The 18,364-nt window shown below is 43.2% G+C and overlaps 1 protein-coding gene across 1 annotated transcript in view; it reads right to left on the bottom strand.

The window, feature by feature from the left end:
* The window catches only part of LOC311226641 (E3 ubiquitin-protein ligase TRIM35-like), a gene marked incomplete at both ends in the record, with an annotated part of 9,689 nt that extends 3,300 nt beyond the window's left edge, over positions 1-6,389 (bottom strand). The window contains one exon of the mRNA XM_084312058.1: positions 6,162-6,389. Coding sequence (XP_084168184.1) covers positions 6,162-6,389 — 228 coding nt within the window. The remainder of the gene's footprint in view (positions 1-6,161) is intronic.
* Positions 6,390-18,364: the final 11,975 nt, after the last annotated feature.

Below are 18,364 nucleotides of genomic sequence, written 5' to 3'. Positions count from 1 at the left end.
TGCTATGTGCGTTTGGTGGTTGTTGTTGTGTAGGGGAGGATCTATGGTGGTTGTTGTTGTGTAGTGTTCATTCATTGTTCGTTTAGCAGCCTGATGGCCTGGGGATAGAAGCTTCTTCTGAGTCTTTCTGTGCTCGCCTTGAGACTCCGGTATCGCTTGCCTGACCGCAGCAGTTCAAAGAGGCAGTTGTTCGGGTGACTGGAGTCTTTAATGATTCTCTTAGCCTTGCCCTTGCAACGCTTGTTGTAAATGTTCTGGAGGGTGGGGAGCCCCCCTCCAATTGTGCGTTCGGCTGAACGTGTCACTCTTTGTAGTCTGCTTCGGTCTTGTGCAGTGCTATTCCCAAACCAGGAGGTGATGTTGCCGGTCAAGATGCTCTCTATTGTACATGAGTAGAAGTTCTTAAGGATCTTCTGACTGACTTGGAACTTCCTTAGGCGCCTGAGGAAGTAGAGGCGTTGTCGTGCCTTCTTCACAACACTGTCAATGTGTGTGGTCCATGTCAAGTCCTCGGATATGTAGGCTCCGAGGTACTTAAAGCTGTTGACTCTCTCAACCGGTGCCCCGTCGATGCTGAGGGGGCTGTAGTCCTTGACCCCCGACCTCCTGAAGTCCACAATCATCTCCTTTGTTTTGCTGACGTTCAGGGAGAGGCTGTTTTCCTGGCACCATCCCGCCAGGACCTTGACCTCTTCCAGGTAGGCCCTCTCGTCGTTGGCAGAGATCAGGCCCACCACCACTGTGTCGTCAGCAAATTTGATGATTGTATTGCTACTCCGCTGAGCCACACAGTCGTGTGTGTACAGGGAGTAGAGGAGGGGACTCAGAACACAGCCCTGGGGGGCCCCTATGTTGAGGGTGATGGATGAGGAGGTGCAGTTGCCTGCCCTCACCACCTGGGGTCTGCCAGTCAGGAAGTCCAAGACCCACTGGCAGAGGTCATAGTTCAAGCCCAGGTCCCTGAGCTTGGCTATGAGTATGGAGGGGACTATGGTATTGAATGCCGAGCTGTAGTCGATGAATAGCATTCTCACATAGTTCCCCTGCCTCTTGTCCAGGTGTGATGCTGCTGTGTGCAGCACATGGGCTATGGCGTCCTCCGTGGACCTGTTGGGGCGGTATGCAAATTGCAGGGGGTCCATGTTGATGGGGAGGGAGGAGCAGATGTAGCCCTTTACTAGCTTCTCAAAGCACTTCATGGCTATGGAGGTGAGAGCTACAGGGCGGTAGTCGTTGAGGCAAGCAGGCTTGGATTTTTTGGGTACAGGGATAATAGTGGACTTCTTCAGGCAGGTGGGGATGACAGCCTGTTCTAAGGACAGGTTGAAGATGTCAGTGAATACTGGGGCCAGTTGGTCGGCACAGACTTTTAGGACGCGGCCGGGGATGCCGTCCGGACCTGCTGCCTTCCTGATATTCACTTTTTTAAAGGTCCGCCTCACCTCATGCTCTGTTACCCTGAACACTGCGCCTCCATCAGCAGCCGACCCCCCCCCCCCCCCCTTGCCGTGGCTTGTGAGCTGGTGTTGTTATTACCAGCATCAAACCTCGCATAGAAGGTATTGAGGTCATTTGCTAAGGAGATGTCACTGTTCAGTTTGAGGGAGGCGCCTTTGTAGTCTGTCATCGTTTTGAGCCCCTGCCACATAGCTCTAGAGTCAGCTTGTTCAAACTGGAGTTCAATTTTATCCCTGTAGCGCCGTTTGGCCTCTGACACTGTCCTCCTTACGTTGTATCGCGCCACCTTGTGGTCATTCATGTTGCCTGCCACTAGGCCGTCGTTGTATGCTTTGGTGCGCTCTCTCAGAGCTTCACGGACGGATTTGTCTACCCAGGGTTTTTGATTTGGGTAAACTCTCATTTTGGTTTTGATTGATTGATTGATTGAAAACTTTATTAACAGATTGCAGAATGGGTACAATACAGTACAGCTCAATACACACAATTGTTAAGGGGATGCAGACCAGAGAAAGACTTTCGTCTTGTTTACATCAGGGTCCCCCATTTTTAATTCATCAGGACATATATGACATACATGACATACAGATAGTCAGTACTGCTACATCTATACATTTATGACATACCAGATTTGCAAATACAGTACTGTTTGTGATACAGAAGGAGTCAGGAAAAGGGAGTATATACATTTGACGTAGAAACTGTACATTGGAGGAGGTTGGGTGGGGGGGGGGTTGGGTACACTGGGATATTGACAACCATACTGGGTAATCTACATTGGAGGTGGTTGGGGGGGGGGGGGCACACTGTATATACAAGCAAAACTGTACATTGAGGGGGGGGGGGGGGGACACTGTGCAAACAAACAAAATTGTACATTGGACTATTGACAAAACCATACTAGGTAAATGACTGTACATTGAAGGGGGTTGGGTTCGGATATTTACAGGGGCCAGTGTTGAATTGCAGTCTCCCGTAGGTGTCCCTTGAGAGAGGTTTTGAAAGTGGGTAGTGATCCACATTCCTTTACAGCTTTGGGTAGGGCGTTCCACATTGATGTGGCATAATTGCGAAACGTGTTTAGTCCCTTATTTGAGCCGAATCTGGGTTTAACATGATTTGTGGAGCTCCCTCTGGTGTTGTGATCGTGGTATTCACTGACCTTTGGGAAGTATTTTGACATGTACATGGGTACCTTGGTCGTGTAGTGTATCTTGTAGACCAGGCCCATTGCAAGTTGCTGTACTCTGTCGTCTACTCTAAGCCATCCTAGGTTGTCAAAGTGGGCAGGGGTGAGGTGGGTTCTAGGAGTAAGGTCAAGCAGTAGTCTGACCAGTTTGTTTTGAGATGTTTGTAATTTTGTTTTTAGCGCCTTTGAGGTGCTTTGGTACCATGAGGTGCAAGCATAGTCGTAGTACCCCTGAATGAGTGCTCCTGCCAGAGTCTTCAGGGTATTCTTGTTTACCAGAGAGGAGATCCGGTACAAGAATCGAGTTCGTTGGTTGACTTTTTTTATTACATTGGATGCCATTTTGTCACAGGAGAGATTAGCCTCTAGGATGGAACCCAGGTAGGTAATTTCATCTTTTCTTGTGACAATATTGTCACCCACTGTAACTGAGAAGCCGTCGGTCTTGCTGAGTTTGTTATTTGAACCGAAGAGAATGGACTCTGTTTTGCCCATGTGTAATGATAGTTTGTTATCAGCGAGCCATATGCAGATTCTGCCTAGTTCCGAGCTGAGGGTTTTTTGGGATTGTTAGTGGGGATTGTTTCTTCCACCATAGTACAAACATAGTTCAGCACTGTTTCCGTGTAGACATTAATGTTATCTGTGTCGCGGAACACATTCCAGTCTTTGCAGTGAAACGCAGACCGGAGCGTCTCCTCTGACGTCAAATCCCATTTCTGCACCTCTCGCGAGACTACAGGAGTACTTTTGATTCTCTGTTTGTACATTGGTGAAAGAAAGATTGACGCGTGATCTGATTTACCAAAGCCACTATCAGAATGAGCCTTGTAGCCACCTTTAAATTGCGTGTAACAGTGATCTAGGATGTTACCGCCTCTGGTGTTGCAAGTCACATGCTGATAGAAGTCAGGTAATACCTTTCTCAGATTGGCGCTATTGAAATCACCCAGAACCAAAATGGCGGCGTTAACATTCGTCGCTTGTATTCTATTTACCTCGTCGTGGAGTCTGGAGAGCGCGACGCTGTTCCTGGCTTGCGGTGGAATATACACTCCGATCAGGATGATCGCCGTTAACTCCCTCGGGAGGAAGAAAGGACGACACTTGATGGTTATATATTCCAGGTCTGGGCAGCAGTGGCTCGATAGTTCCTTCACGTTGCCTGGATCGCTCCAATTGTTGTTCAACATGAAGGCTATTCCACCTCCACGCTGTTTGCCGGATTCTGCTGTTCTATCCTTGCGGTGAATGAAGAAGTGATCGGCCGGTTGGATAGCGTGGTCTGGGACTTCTGGCGCCAGCCACGTCTCGATGAAGCAGAGAACGTTACAGTCCCTAACGTCTCTCTGGAATTGAATCCTTGCTCGGATGTCGTCTAGTTTATTGTCTATTGATTGTACATTGGCTAGCAATATACTGGGTAGTGGTGTCCTGTGCCGCCTGGTTCTCAGCCTGTTACGGACTCCAGCTCTCTTTCCTCGCCGTCTGGGTCCTTTGTCCCTGGGGGCGAGATCCGGTCCTGATGTCCTCAAGATCTCAACAGGCCATTGTTGCGGTTCAGAGAGCTGATCCAGAGAGTAATCCAGTCGGTAAGTTTCCCGTAATCCAATGTCTATAAGTGACTGACGGTCATACACATTAAATGCACCTACTGTTGGTACAGACAAAACTCTTAAAACTATAAATATTAACAAAAGTATGCACAGTCTCGACGGAGCGCACAGACAGGCAGCCGGTCGTAGCGGCGCTTATCCAATGACCGACATAATAATAACAATAATGACAGTCCAGTAATTAAATCAAAATAAATGTAGATTGAAAGACATAAAGATAAGATATTCCTTTATTGATCCCCTTGGGGAAATTCAGGCATCATAGCAGCATGGGGGATGGGGGGGGGCAAGGGCATAATTTTGTTTTCAATGGTGGAGGGGACACATTTGTGGGGCGTGGTCAGTGGCTGTAAGGTTGTAGATTTTTTTTTAATCAGTTGTGCAAGTCAATTTTGGTGAGTTGTTTCTATATACAATTCACTTATGACAAGTCATAACGCTGCACGAGTCTCGGAACGTGAGAGAGAGAGAGAGAGAGAGAGAGAGAGAGAGAGAGAGAGAGAGAGAAAGAGAGAGAAATCGTGCTATTTATTATCTACAATGTATAAAACAATAGCCTAGAGGCTTTTAAATACAACGAGGTCATAGACAGATATTTCACAGAGACCAAGCAATGCTGTTGCATTTCATGGCAATTACACAGACCATCGTTCAGTTTCACACCAAACTTTCAGGGGAGGGGTGCTATGTATCTGAGCACACCTGACGACATGGCTGTTGTTGTTATGCAAAGACAGCTGTGCTCGGTACTTAGCGCGTGCACACAGACATGCGACTCGTCCCTCGCCGGGTGCTCACCTTGTCTTTGCATGACAATGGCTCAGGTCGTCAGAGACCTGAGCTCAGAGATGGAACAAGCAGCCGTTTTCCGTGTGGTCCAAGTGCCGCGTCGCGTTTATTATCGTGTAACATTGTTTTGGACGGTAAAAAAGTGCAGGGGACAATAACTGCCTTCTGAAAACATGTAGGGGACATGTCCCCTGTGTCCCCCCCCCATAACTACGCCCCTGGAGGGGGGGTACAAGTAGTAAAAACAACACAAGCAGTGTAAACAAATAAGTTTAAGGAAATAAGTCAATATAATTTACTATCTAACTAACTATACAGTGTTCACAGTGTCACATAAGGTGCAGTATGCATAAGGTAGTGTTATAATTGACTATCTAACTAAATGAAATATACAGTAGGGGGGTTAAAAATCATGTCTCTCCCACAATGGACTACAAATGTACAATAGGTCACTTATTTTTACTGTGTGCAGGTTGAGTGCAGCTACAACCTTACAGTAAATCATTTATCATTAATACAGCATATTTGTACCTTTACATGTTCTGCTGTGCAGACGCATGTTTGTTTGATTTCTTTAAAGGCCTGTAGCTTGTCACGTAAGGTCTTCAGTGGAGCCTGGAGCTGCTTCTGCAATGGAATTCATTCATTCATGATGTATTTCACTTGAAAGATGCACGTTTCCCCCCTGAGGACTCTGTGCTGCAGCACCGGTTTCAACACACGGACTGGAGTACGTTTGCCACCCAGGCCACCCTGGACTCCCACACTGACATGGACTCCCACACTGACATGGACTCCCACACTGACATTGACTCCCACACTGACATCGACTCCCACACTGACATTGACTCCCACACTGACATTGACTCCCACACTGACATTGACTCCCACACTGACATTGACTCCCACACTGACATGGACTCCCACACCTCCTACGTTGTGGACAAAAATAAATCAACTCCAACATCAGTGTCTGAATCTAATCCCATCTAATTGTTCTGATTGTCTAATGTTTCTGTATTCATTAACAACGTGACAAAACTGTTTACTCTGTGTATTTATTGAGTATAATTAAATATTGAATAAATTAATATAATAATGATGTTTACCTTGTGATCCTCCGAAGCTTCCTCTATGGGGCAGCAGTTGTGCATCTTGTGTTTTCTGGAGGACTGACACACCACACAGATGGGCTGGAGGTCATCCAGACAGAAGAGCTTGAGTTCTTCTGTGTGCAGACTGCAGAGCACCTCAGAACATGCTGGAGCTCCCTGGCTTCTCTCCCTGAAGGCCTCACACAGGTTCTTCAAAGCCAAGTTACGAGGAGGATCTAACATTGAAGAGACTTCCCTACAAAGTGGACAGTTCTTGTCTTCTCTGTCTCTCCAGTATTGTTGCAGACAGGCTTTACAGAAGCTGTGGCTACACAACAAGAGGACAGGATCTGTGTAGATGTCACGGCACACAGGACAAGACAGATCCTCTTCACAATGAGACGTAGCCATTTTGTCACTCAGTAACACTCCCTCCTCTGGAAAGCTCCCTGAAGTTTACTTTAACTTTTGTTATAAACTTACTTAGATTCAGTCAGCAGCTGGTTGAAGTCACTGTTTGATCACTAGTCGTTCCTGTGTTTGTCTAAAGCTAGTCCTACTCCTTCAGTACGAGCTGTGGGTTTTATCTGGAGCAGGCGGGTGTCGGTCGATGAGGAGTGGTGAAACACTGATGTTTATCACCTGTATATCAAAGGTTATGATCCTAGTTATGTCATTACTGGCAAAGCGTCTTGCTTCACCTATTGGACTATGCTCGTGCCTGTGGGCGTTCGTTGAAAGAACTTTTGCACCTACCATTCACCTAGCCATGCCCACCTCTCTAGTATATAACCAGGTGAAGTGACCTCACCTCTCTAGTATATAACCAGGTGAAGTGACCTCACCTCTCTAGTATATAACCAGGTGAAGTGACCTCACCTCTCTAGTATATAACCAGGTGAAGTGACCTCACCTCTCTAGTATATAACCAGGTGTAGTGACCTCACCTCTCTAGTATATAACCAGCTGTAGTGACCTCACCTCTCTAGTATATAACCAGGTGTAGTGACCTCACCTCTCTAGTATATAACCAGGTGTAGTGACCTCACCTCTCTAGTATATAACCAGGTGTAGTGACCTCACCTCTCTAGTATATAACCAGGTGTAGTGACCTCACCTCTCTAGTATATAACCAGGTGAAGTGACCTCACCTCTCTAGTATATAACCAGGTGTAGTGACCTCACCTCTCTAGTATATAACCAGGTGAAGTGACCTCACCTCTCTAGTATATAACCAGGTGAAGTGACCTCACCTCTCTAGTATATAACCAGGTGTAGTGACCTCACCTCTCTAGTATATAACCAAGTGAAGTGACCTCACCTCTCTAGTATATAACCAGGTGTAGTGACCTCACCTCTCTAGTATATAACCAGGTGTAGTGACTTCACCTCTCTAGTATATAACCAGGTGTAGTGACCTTACCTCTCTAGTATATAACCAGGTGAAGTGACCTCACCTCTCCAGTATAACCAGGTGAAGTGACCTCACCTCTCTAGTATATATCCAGGTGTAGTGACCTCACCTCTCTAGTATATAACCAGGTGTAGTGACCTCACCTCTATAGTATATAACCAGGTGTAGTGACCTCACCTCTCTAGTATATAACCAGGTGAAGTGACCTCACCTCTCTAGTATATAACCAGGTGTAGTGACCTCACCTCTCTAGTATATAACCAGATGTAGTGACCTCACCTCTCTAGTATATATCCAGGTGTAGTGACCTCACCTCTCTAGTATATAACCAGGTGTAGTGACCTCACCTCTCTAGTATATAACCAGGTGTAGTGACTTCACCTCTCTAGTATATAACCAGGTGTAGTGACCTCACCTCTCTAGTATATAACCAGGTGAAGTGACCTCACCTCTCTAGTATATAACCAGGTGTAGTGACCTCACCTCTCTAGTATATAACCAGGTGTAGTGACCTCACCTCTCTAGTATATAACCAGGTGTAGTGACCTCACCTCTCTAGTATATAACCAGGTGTAGTGACCTCACCTCTCTAGTATATAACCAGGTGTAGTGACCTCACCTCTCTAGTATATAACCAGGTGTAGTGACCTCACCTCTCTAGTATATAACCAGGTGAAGTGACCTCACCTCTCTAGTATATAACCAGGTGTAGTGACCTCACCTCTCTAGTATATAACCAGGTGAAGTGACCTCACCTCTCTAGTATATAACCAGGTGAAGTGACCTCACCTCTCTAGTATATAACCAGGTGTAGTGACCTCACCTCTCTAGTATATAACCAAGTGAAGTGACCTCACCTCTCTAGTATATAACCAGGTGTAGTGACCTCACCTCTCTAGTATATAACCAGGTGTAGTGACTTCACCTCTCTAGTATATAACCAGGTGTAGTGACCTTACCTCTCTAGTATATAACCAGGTGAAGTGACCTCACCTCTCCAGTATAACCAGGTGAAGTGACCTCACCTCTCTAGTATATATCCAGGTGTAGTGACCTCACCTCTCTAGTATATAACCAGGTGTAGTGACCTCACCTCTATAGTATATAACCAGGTGTAGTGACCTCACCTCTCTAGTATATAACCAGGTGAAGTGACCTCACCTCTCTAGTATATAACCAGGTGTAGTGACCTCACCTCTCTAGTATATAACCAGATGTAGTGACCTCACCTCTCTAGTATATATCCAGGTGTAGTGACCTCACCTCTCTAGTATATAACCAGGTGTAGTGACCTCACCTCTCTAGTATATAACCAGGTGTAGTGACTTCACCTCTCTAGTATATAACCAGGTGTAGTGACCTTACCTCTCTAGTATATAACCAGGTGAAGTGACCTCACCTCTCCAGTATAACCAGGTGAAGTGACCTCACCTCTCTAGTATATATCCAGGTGTAGTGACCTCACCTCTCTAGTATATAACCAGGTGTAGTGACCTCACCTCTATAGTATATAACCAGGTGTAGTGACCTCACCTCTCTAGTATATAACCAGGTGAAGTGACCTCACCTCTCTAGTATATAACCAGGTGTAGTGACCTCACCTCTCTAGTATATAACCAGGTGTAGTGACCTCACCTCTCTAGTATATAACCAGGTGTAGTGACCTCACCTCTCTAGTATGTAACCAGGTGTAGTGACCTCACCTCTCTAGTATATAACCAGGTGTAGTGACCTCACCTCTCTAGTATATAACCTGGTGAAGTGACCTCACCTCTCTAGTATATAACCAGGTGTAGTGACCTCACCTCTCTAGTATATAACCAGGTGTAGTGACCTCACCTCTCTAGTATATAACCAGGTGAAGTGACCTCACCTCTCTAGTATATAACCAGGTGTAGTGACCTCACCTCTCTAGTATATAACCAGGTGTAGTGACCTCACCTCTCTAGTATATAACCAGGTGTAGTGACCTCACCTCTCTAGTATACAACCAGGTGAAGTGACCTCACCTCTCTAGTATATAACCAGGTGTAGTGACCTCACCTCTCTAGTATATAACCAGGTGTAGTGACCTCACCTCTCTAGTATATAACCAGGTGTAGTGACTTCACCTCTCTAGTATATAACCAGGTGTAGTGACTTCACCTCTCTAGTATATAACCAGGTGTAGTGACCTCACCTCTCTAGTATATAACCAAGTGTAGTGACCTCACCTCTCTAGTATATAACCAGGTGAAGTGACCTCACCTCTCTAGTATATAACCAGGTGTAGTGCCCTCACCTCTCTAGTATATAACCAAGTGTAGTGACCTCACCTCTCTAGTATATAACCAGGTGTAGTGACTTCACCTCTCTAGTATATAACCAGGTGTAGTGATCTCACCTCTCTAGTATATAACCAGGTGTAGTGACCTCACCTCTCTAGTATATAACCAGGTGTAGTGACCTCACCTCTCTAGTATATAACCAGGTGTAGTGACCTCACCTCTCTAGTATATAACCAGGTGTAGTGACCTCACCTCTCTAGTATATAACCAGGTGTAGTGACTTCACCTCTCTAGTATATAACCAGGTGTAGTTACCTCACCTCTCTAGTATATAACCAGGTGAAGTGACCTCACCTCTCTAGTATATAACCAGGTGTAGTGACCTCACCTCTCTAGTATATAACCAGGTGTAGTGACCTCACCTCTCTAGTATATAACCAGGTGTAGTGACTTCACCTCTCTAGTCTATAACCAGGTGTAGTGACCTCACCTCTCTAGTATATAACCAGGTGTAGTGACCTCACCTCTCTAGTATATAACCAGGTGTAGTGACCACACCTCTCTAGTATATAACCAGGTGTAGTGACTTCACCTCTCTAGTATATAACCAGGTGTAGTGACCTCACCTCTCTAGTATATAACCAGGTGTAGTGACCTCACCTCTCTAGTATATAACCAGGTGTAGTGACCTCACCTCTCTAGTATATAACCAGGTGTAGTGACCTCACCTCTCTAGTATATAACCAGGTGTAGTGACCTCACCTCTCTAGTATATAACCAAGTGTAGTGACCTCACCTCTCTAGTATATAACCAGGTGTAGTGACCTCAACTCTCTAGTATATAACCAGGTGTAGTGACCTCACCTCTCTGAGCAGAGCAAAATAAGCCCCTCTGAGCAGGGCAGGAGAAGACCCTCTGAGCAGGAGAAGACCCTCTGAGGAGGAGAAGACCCTCTGAGCAGGGCAGGAGAAGACCATCTGAGCAAGGCAGGATAAGACCCTCTGAGCAGGGCAGGAGAAGCCCCTCTGAGCAGGGCAGGAGAAGACCCTCTGAGCAGGGCAGGAGAAGACCCTCTGAGCAGGGCAGAAGAAGCCCCTCTGAGCAGGGCAGAAGAAGCCCCTCTGAGCAGGGCAGGAGAAGCCCCTCTGAGCATCGCTTTGACAGCACTTTACCCTTGTTAGGGCCACCGTGACAAACCAACAATTGACTGGTAGCCATGAGGTCATGTGAGCGCCTAAGACAAATCTAAAGGCGCACAAATAGGACACAACAGGTGAAGGCTCTTGTCCACCTCAACAGCATGAGGGGGAGGGTGGAAAGCCCTGCTCACCATATCCCTGGAGCGATAAGAGCGCTTTACAACGGCTGCATTGGGTCTCAGAGTAGCACTGCTATTATTCCCTGAATAGACAGGCACTCTGGTTGAACCGAAAGAGCGCTTTATCCTATTAACCTTCGCCCCCAAAATTGGCCATTTTAGTTTTGGTTTTTGAGGACTGCATACTTTTTTTGCAAATCAAAATACTATAAATACTATCCTCATCATTTGCTGCATCGTTTTGTAAACAGGAAATGTCTCTCTTTCCACATTTACCTGAACCCCTCAGTTTGAGAAGTCCTAGGTTAGCTGTTTATGTTTATTAAAGGATCCCCATTAGAGACTCATGAAAGAGCCTCTAGTCTTCCTGGGGTCCTGGACAAAACAAATACATTACAAAATGTACAACAAAAATATGAATAGAAAATAAAAACAAAACACAAATAAAAAATTAATACAAATATACAAATTCACATTATAAAATCTAACATTCCAGTCAAACAAAAAAAGATAAAATACACAGATAACAGTTACATACTTGACAAAACACAAATAAAAAATTAATACAAATATACAAATTCACATTATAAAATCTAACATTCCAGTCAAACAAAAAAAAGATAATACACAGATAACAGTTACATACAGATAAAGCCCTTAAAAATCAAGCATCTACTGCTACTCTACCACTCCTCCACCACTCCACTCCAAACTGATGTTGTGACTCCTATTGTTCTGGACCGGGCCAGATTTCACACCTCCACTGCCTCCCACAGGCTGGGGAGATTTTCATCTTACATTTTTATTCGTCCCAATAGTAGGGAGGCCGAAGGTCTCTAGAGGCTTCCATAGTAGGGAGGCCGAAGGTCTCTAGAGGCTTCCGTTAATGAAATGATTGATCTGGTTTTACAGAGTATATGTTATTGTAATATGAACTACATAATATACTATAATAACACATTTCCGTTTGTTGGCAACGGTTTTTGGGTCATATCTTTATGAAAATTAATGTGTTGATAAGATAAAAACTACCTACGTTTGTGAAAAGGGGCGTTGCTGCGGAACCTATCAAAACGTGTTACAACGTCAGGTGACTTGATTTCTCCCAATGACATTCTTCAAGCCCTGGAACCAGGAAGTAAATATTGCTACTCGTCTGTTGACAAGACTGGATAGCTCTGCATTCGGTAAGCTCTCAATTCATTACTATTACTATTGAAATGCATTTTTACTTAACTTTACAGCATTATTCAAACGTGATAGGAAGTTATGAGTCATCAGCAGTTTATATGCAGTCCGTTTTGACGTCCGATTACACATTGGAAAATGTTGTAGCCAGCTCACAAAGACTAACGTTACGTTAGCATTTTAACTTTCTCAGATAGCAATCTAACATTACGTTAGTGTAAATCAAACAACTCTAACCCAATACTAATAATAGTAACTTGTTTCACATTCTTGCTGTGTGTTACACTATGGTAATAGCGGTCTGTGTTGTTGCCTGTGACGTTAGAAATTTGACGTTGTCACAACCGTTACATATGTACAAAATATACTGTCTCATAAATATACTCTTCCAATATAACAAAACTCACATTGTTAACTTTACGAAAGTCAGTACAAGGTCTATACGTTCCGTCTGGTTTACGACCAACAGGCAAGGCGACGCCCAACTTGACAAACTCGGTTCAGCATTTTGGTTGTCCAACATATATTGAACCTCACTGTCCAAATGCTTGCGTTTCTCTGGCGAGACGCGATAGAAACGCTGTTTTATTGGTGCTGCCTCGCCCACATCCACATCATGTTCAACCAGATGTGTGCGCGAGGGTACATCTGAAAACAGAGCAGGATAGTTGTTAATCAGAGCAATCAACTCAACACGCTTTGAGTCATCCAAATCTGCCAAAATCACATCCAATTTTCCCAGTGACTCTGAATTTTTCAACTGATCTTGCGACACCACATCAGGGTTTACTCCCTCCTCAGGGCCGGTCCACTGTCGTGGTACAGAGAGAAACATTAACGCACTCCCCATTCTTCACCCCACCCTTAGATTGGCAAGAGTAGTAGGGTTTTAGGAGGTTCACATGACACACTTTATTAGCTTTTCCGCCTTTGGCAATAAAATAATTTAGCTCAGTCACCTGCCGCACAACAGTGTAAGGGCCTGTGAACTTTGCCTCAAAGGGAGAAGTTACTACAGGCTGTAAAAGCAAAACTTGATCGCCAGCCAACCTTGGAATGGAACACAGACTGGATAACTAAGGATAAGGATGAACTTTATTAATCCCCTTGGGGAAATTCGGTGACATACACATACAGCCACAGCCTCCTTATACAACTATTCCACAATTATTACATTGACAGTATCGTATTTAGGGAATAAGGATTTTTCCCTTAAAATCCTCTATCTCATCTACTCTGCGTTGTGTTCTAGATTTCACCTTAAACCCTATTTACTGATAATAAGACCAACACAGTCTTATAGGACGGCAGCGGAGAAAGCATCAATGAGGAGGAGAAGTTTTCTATTTCCCAGATCTATTTTTATTTCAGAGTCCAAAAGTGAACAAGAATGGTCTGGTTCAATGGAAAAGGAATATGTGCAATAATATCAATGAGTCAGAGCACTATGCCGCTCGTCATTAAATATTAGTCTAATCAAAAGTAGTATCTTCAATGAAGCCTTGGTGGTGGAGCATCATTGATTGTTGATGTCTTTGTTTCCAGGAGACAAAGAGATCCTTGGTCTCGTCCTCAGCTTCAAGCAGTTCCTCTGTTCCCGTTCGCCGTCCTCTGCATGGATGGTTCCAAAACGCGTGTGTGCTCTATCTATCGTGCATGCTATTTTAAAGCTTAGACTCCTCCTCCTGGAATACGCTAGATTATTACGTCAGAGGGGAGTATCTCTACATCCTGATTGGTTGAAACATATCGCGGCCGTTTTGATTACTTTTAAGAGGCCGTCCTTAATATTTTTAAGGGAATACGTTATATTTCATTTAGTTAACTGTTTATAATCCAGTGTCTAATTTTACTAACTAACAGTTTAATAATTAGTAATGACTATATTTGATAGTGAATGTTATCGTTTTTTCTGATCGAATTTGGAGCTTAAAAACTAAGTTTAGCCTTATTGATGTTTTTTGAGAAGCACAATGGAACAAAGAAGCCTATATTTTTTAGTTGAATATAGAATCTTCAACTGTTAGCTATTTTTGTCCCTCTTGGTTTTGAGACAATCCTGTTGCATTTATTAATTCCATAACCTTATCTTTGACGTTAAATTTACTTTCTAATTACATTACGCATTTTCTACATATATTTACTGGCTAATTTAGACTTTACAACAGTGGATTTTCTATGTGGGAATCTATACTATTTTCTACTTCTATTTAGGTTAGGTTTATTTAACAAGTACATTATCATTAAATTATTGTATTATTCTCCAAGCATCTAAGTTTACTGGCAAGTTCTCTTTAATCCAAACTAGTTTTTCTTATTTATCCTTTAATAAGTCCAAGAAAGGCCCTACATAGGTTTAAACTAACCAACTCTACTTTTATGGTTATTTTCCTGTATGGTTATTAATGTTAAATTATATTAAACCAATGTTTAATTCGAACGCTGTTCCTCTCTCCTTGAAAACCAGGAGGGGCTTCCTGCCGGCCATTTGTGTCTGCCGGAGTCACCTGAGACTTCCTTTGAAGCTCTGTGTCCTAACTGTGCTTATCTTTACAACCCTCAGACCAGATGGCGGCTCTTCCGCCTTTCTTTAGAAAACTGTAAGCTTGTCAATCGTAATAAACGGGCGTCTGTTTGACAGCCCTATTAAGCGTTTCGCTTTAGTAAACACAGCCCCTTGTTCTACTGTTAAAGCTGGCCTGCTAGCAACTCAACTCTCTATTGTCTCACCTGTTCCCCCGTCGGGGAAAGGAGCAGTTGTATTTTACTTTATAATTGTAATGCTAATTCACTCTACCTCCAGGCCTGGCTTCTGTGAAGACAGACCAGCTATTATTGACTACTTCAGAGTAGTGTTGTCAAAAATATCGAAGTATCGATACATATCGATACTGAATATTTAAAACAGTTACGATACTCATTTCCCGAAATACCGATACTTTCTGTAGTATCGGTACCAGCTGGCGAGTGTTCTACCGGAAGTTGTTGACACGCTGTTCAGAGCACGCTTGCCCCTCCAGCTGTTCAGAGCACGCTTCCCCCTCCAGCCCTCCCCCTCACAGAGCGAGCCGTCGGCGTCTTCAGTAAACATTTTAGCTGAGTGAACTAAGATGGCAGATGCAGCGCCTCCACAACTTGTCCTTAAAGATAAAGAAAACAGCAGAAGTGCTGTTTGGAGGTACTTCGGTTTTGAAGTAAACACAGAAGGGAAAGTTAAAGATGTCACGATGCCCATTTGCAAGCGGTGTTACAGGGCAGTGCCAACGAAAGGTGCTAACACCTCAAATATGGCAAAACACCTGAAGGACCGGCACGCGGATCTCCACAAAGAAATGAAAGAGGTTTGTGACTGAAGCATTAAACCACTAACTCTAGTTTAATACAAGATACGTTGTCTACTGATGGCGCATGATATCAACAGCTGATTCGTTGTACGTTACAGCTATTAGCTAACGTTAGATAGCTACTGCTAGTCGTTCCTCTGTTAGCTTATGCTAGCTAGCCGGCTACCTTTATAATTACTGCATGGAAACGGAGTAACATTACGTTTAAACGTTATGTCGAGGTCATACAATACTACACTCGACACGAGGTTGGTTAACGTTACCAGCCCCGGAGAAATCTCTCTCTCTCTCTCTCTCTCTCTCTCTCTCTCTCTCTCTCTCTCTCTCTCTCTCTCTCTCTCTCTCTCTCTCTCTCTCTCTCTCTCTCTCTCTCTCTCTCTCTCTCTCTCTCTCTCTCTCTCTCTCTCTCTCTCTCTCTCTCTCTCCATGAGGTTAACGTTACCAGCCCCGGAGAAATCTCTCTCTCATGAAAATTGTTGTAGTCATATATTTTAGTCTTATTAACTAAAATATTTTAACCAAATAAAAAGCAGCAGCACTATTGCATAACTAAGTCATGTTTGCTATGTATTTCTTTCTTTAAAGAGAAACAACGGGTTTTAAAAGTCTTATATTTCTCTTTTCTTATAGTACCAGAGAGAAGCTGAGGAGAATCGACCTCGACCAGCAACAGCAGCCTACCCTACCAGCATTACTTGAACAACAAAGGAAGTATCATGCAAACTCAAAGGAAGCCAAGAAACTTAACAGGGCTGTAGCAGAGTACATATGCATGGATCAGGTCCCTGTCTATACTGTTGAGAAACATGGGTTCAGACAACTGCTTGGACAGTTAAATAACAAGTATTCCCTTCCTTCACAGAACCACTTCATGTCAACTGAAATCCCTGCCCTATATAATGAAACAAAAGACAAAATCATGGAGAGCCTTAGGGGGAAACCCTTATTTTCATGCACCACTGACTTGCCCTACCTCAAGAAGAATATTGTTTCATTTGCTAGTTGCTGGCTGCTACTTGAAAATGCATAAGATTGCAGTTTTTTTTTTAACTTGAGGCCTTTATATAAGGTATGATAAGGTATAAGTAGGTAATGTATTAGAAGGTATGAGAAGGTGGTATTAGAAGGTATTAGAAGTGGTATGAGAAGGTGGTATGAGAAGGTATTAGAAGGTGGTATGAGAAGGTATTAGTAGGTGGTATGAGAAGGTGGTATGAGAAGGTATTAGAAGTTGGTATGAGAAGGTATTAGTAGGTGGTATGAGAAGGTATGAGAAGGTGGTATGAGAAGGTATTAGAAGGTGGTATGAGAAGGTATTAGAAGGTGGTATGAGAAGGTATTAGTAGGTGTAATGAGAAGGTATTAGAAGGTGGTATGAGAAGGTATTAGAAGGTGGTATGAGAAGGTATTAGTAGGTGGTATGAGAAGGTATTAGTAGGTGTAATGAGAAGGTATTAGAAGGTGGTATGAGAAGGTATTAGAAGGTGGTATGAGAAGGTATTAGTAGGTGGTATGAGAAGGTATTAGTAGGTGTAATGAGAAGGTATTAGAAGGTGGTATGAGAAGGTATTAGTAGGTGTAATGAGAAGGTATTAGAAGGTGGTATGAGAAGGTATTAGAAGGTGGTATGAGAAGGTATTAGTAGGTGGTATGAGAAGGTATTAGAAGGTTGTATGAGAAGGTATGAGAAGGTGGTATTAGTAGGTGTAATGGTATGAGAAGGTAATGCACTACCTAAGAAGAACTTGACTTGAAAATGCATAAGATTGCACTTTTTTCTTACCCTGCCTTTTGAATGTGTCCTTATTGTTTTCACTAATGCAAAAAAAAGTTTTAATTATTGTTTACTACTACTAGTACTAGTAATTTTGCTGTTGTGAAGTTATATATGTTACACATATAGCCCTCGCCCTGTTATCTTTATCAAAACTGTTACCAACTGTAATACAAACAGTTCAGTTTGTCAGGTACATGCAACACAGATTACAGTGAGTGTTTACATCTGTCTGCTTGAGAAAATACTATGTTCTAACTTCTGCATCTGCAATAAAAATGATTGAAGTGAGATGAACAGTTCTTTTTAAATGTGTGATCTAAAGATAAACAAAGGGTTTTAAAAGTGTTATATTTATCTTATCTTATAGTACCAGAGAGAAGCTGAGGAGAATCAACCAGCAACAAAAGCTAAATTTGTTTAAAAAAAATATATATATATAATATATATATATATATATATATATATATATATATATTTTTTTTTGGTATCGAAATGGTATAGAAGTATCGATACTTTTCAAGGTATCGTATCGAAGTCGAAATTCCAGTATCGTGACAACACTACTTCAGAGACAGAGAGAGAAGTTAGCAGATTATCTTACTTTTGGGCTATTTTAAAAGCCTATGTATACTGATCTCTTTTCCAGGGATTTTACTAATATGAGACTAGACTATGTGTTGTGTATCGATCATACCAAGTTCAAACCTCCCAGTAGCTTGTCGACCTGTTTTGGGACTCAAGACTCAACAAATATACCCATTTTTCATAATAGTTTGAGCAGAGAATGATACCACAACAGTAATAATGGCACACGTAAATTCACACAAGCATGCACATTTGTTGATAACATGCATGGTCTCTGACAAAACCAAATAAAGCAGAGGATCTGCATAAACCAAAAGCCACTGA

The sequence above is a fragment of the Notolepis coatsorum genome (assembly GCF_963971535.1).
Source record: "Notolepis coatsorum genome assembly, chromosome: 4".
NCBI classification, from domain to species: Eukaryota; Metazoa; Chordata; class Actinopteri; order Aulopiformes; family Paralepididae; genus Notolepis; species Notolepis coatsorum.
The sequence above is the reverse complement of the archived record's forward strand: the minus strand, read 5'-3'. Positions and strand labels throughout refer to the sequence as shown.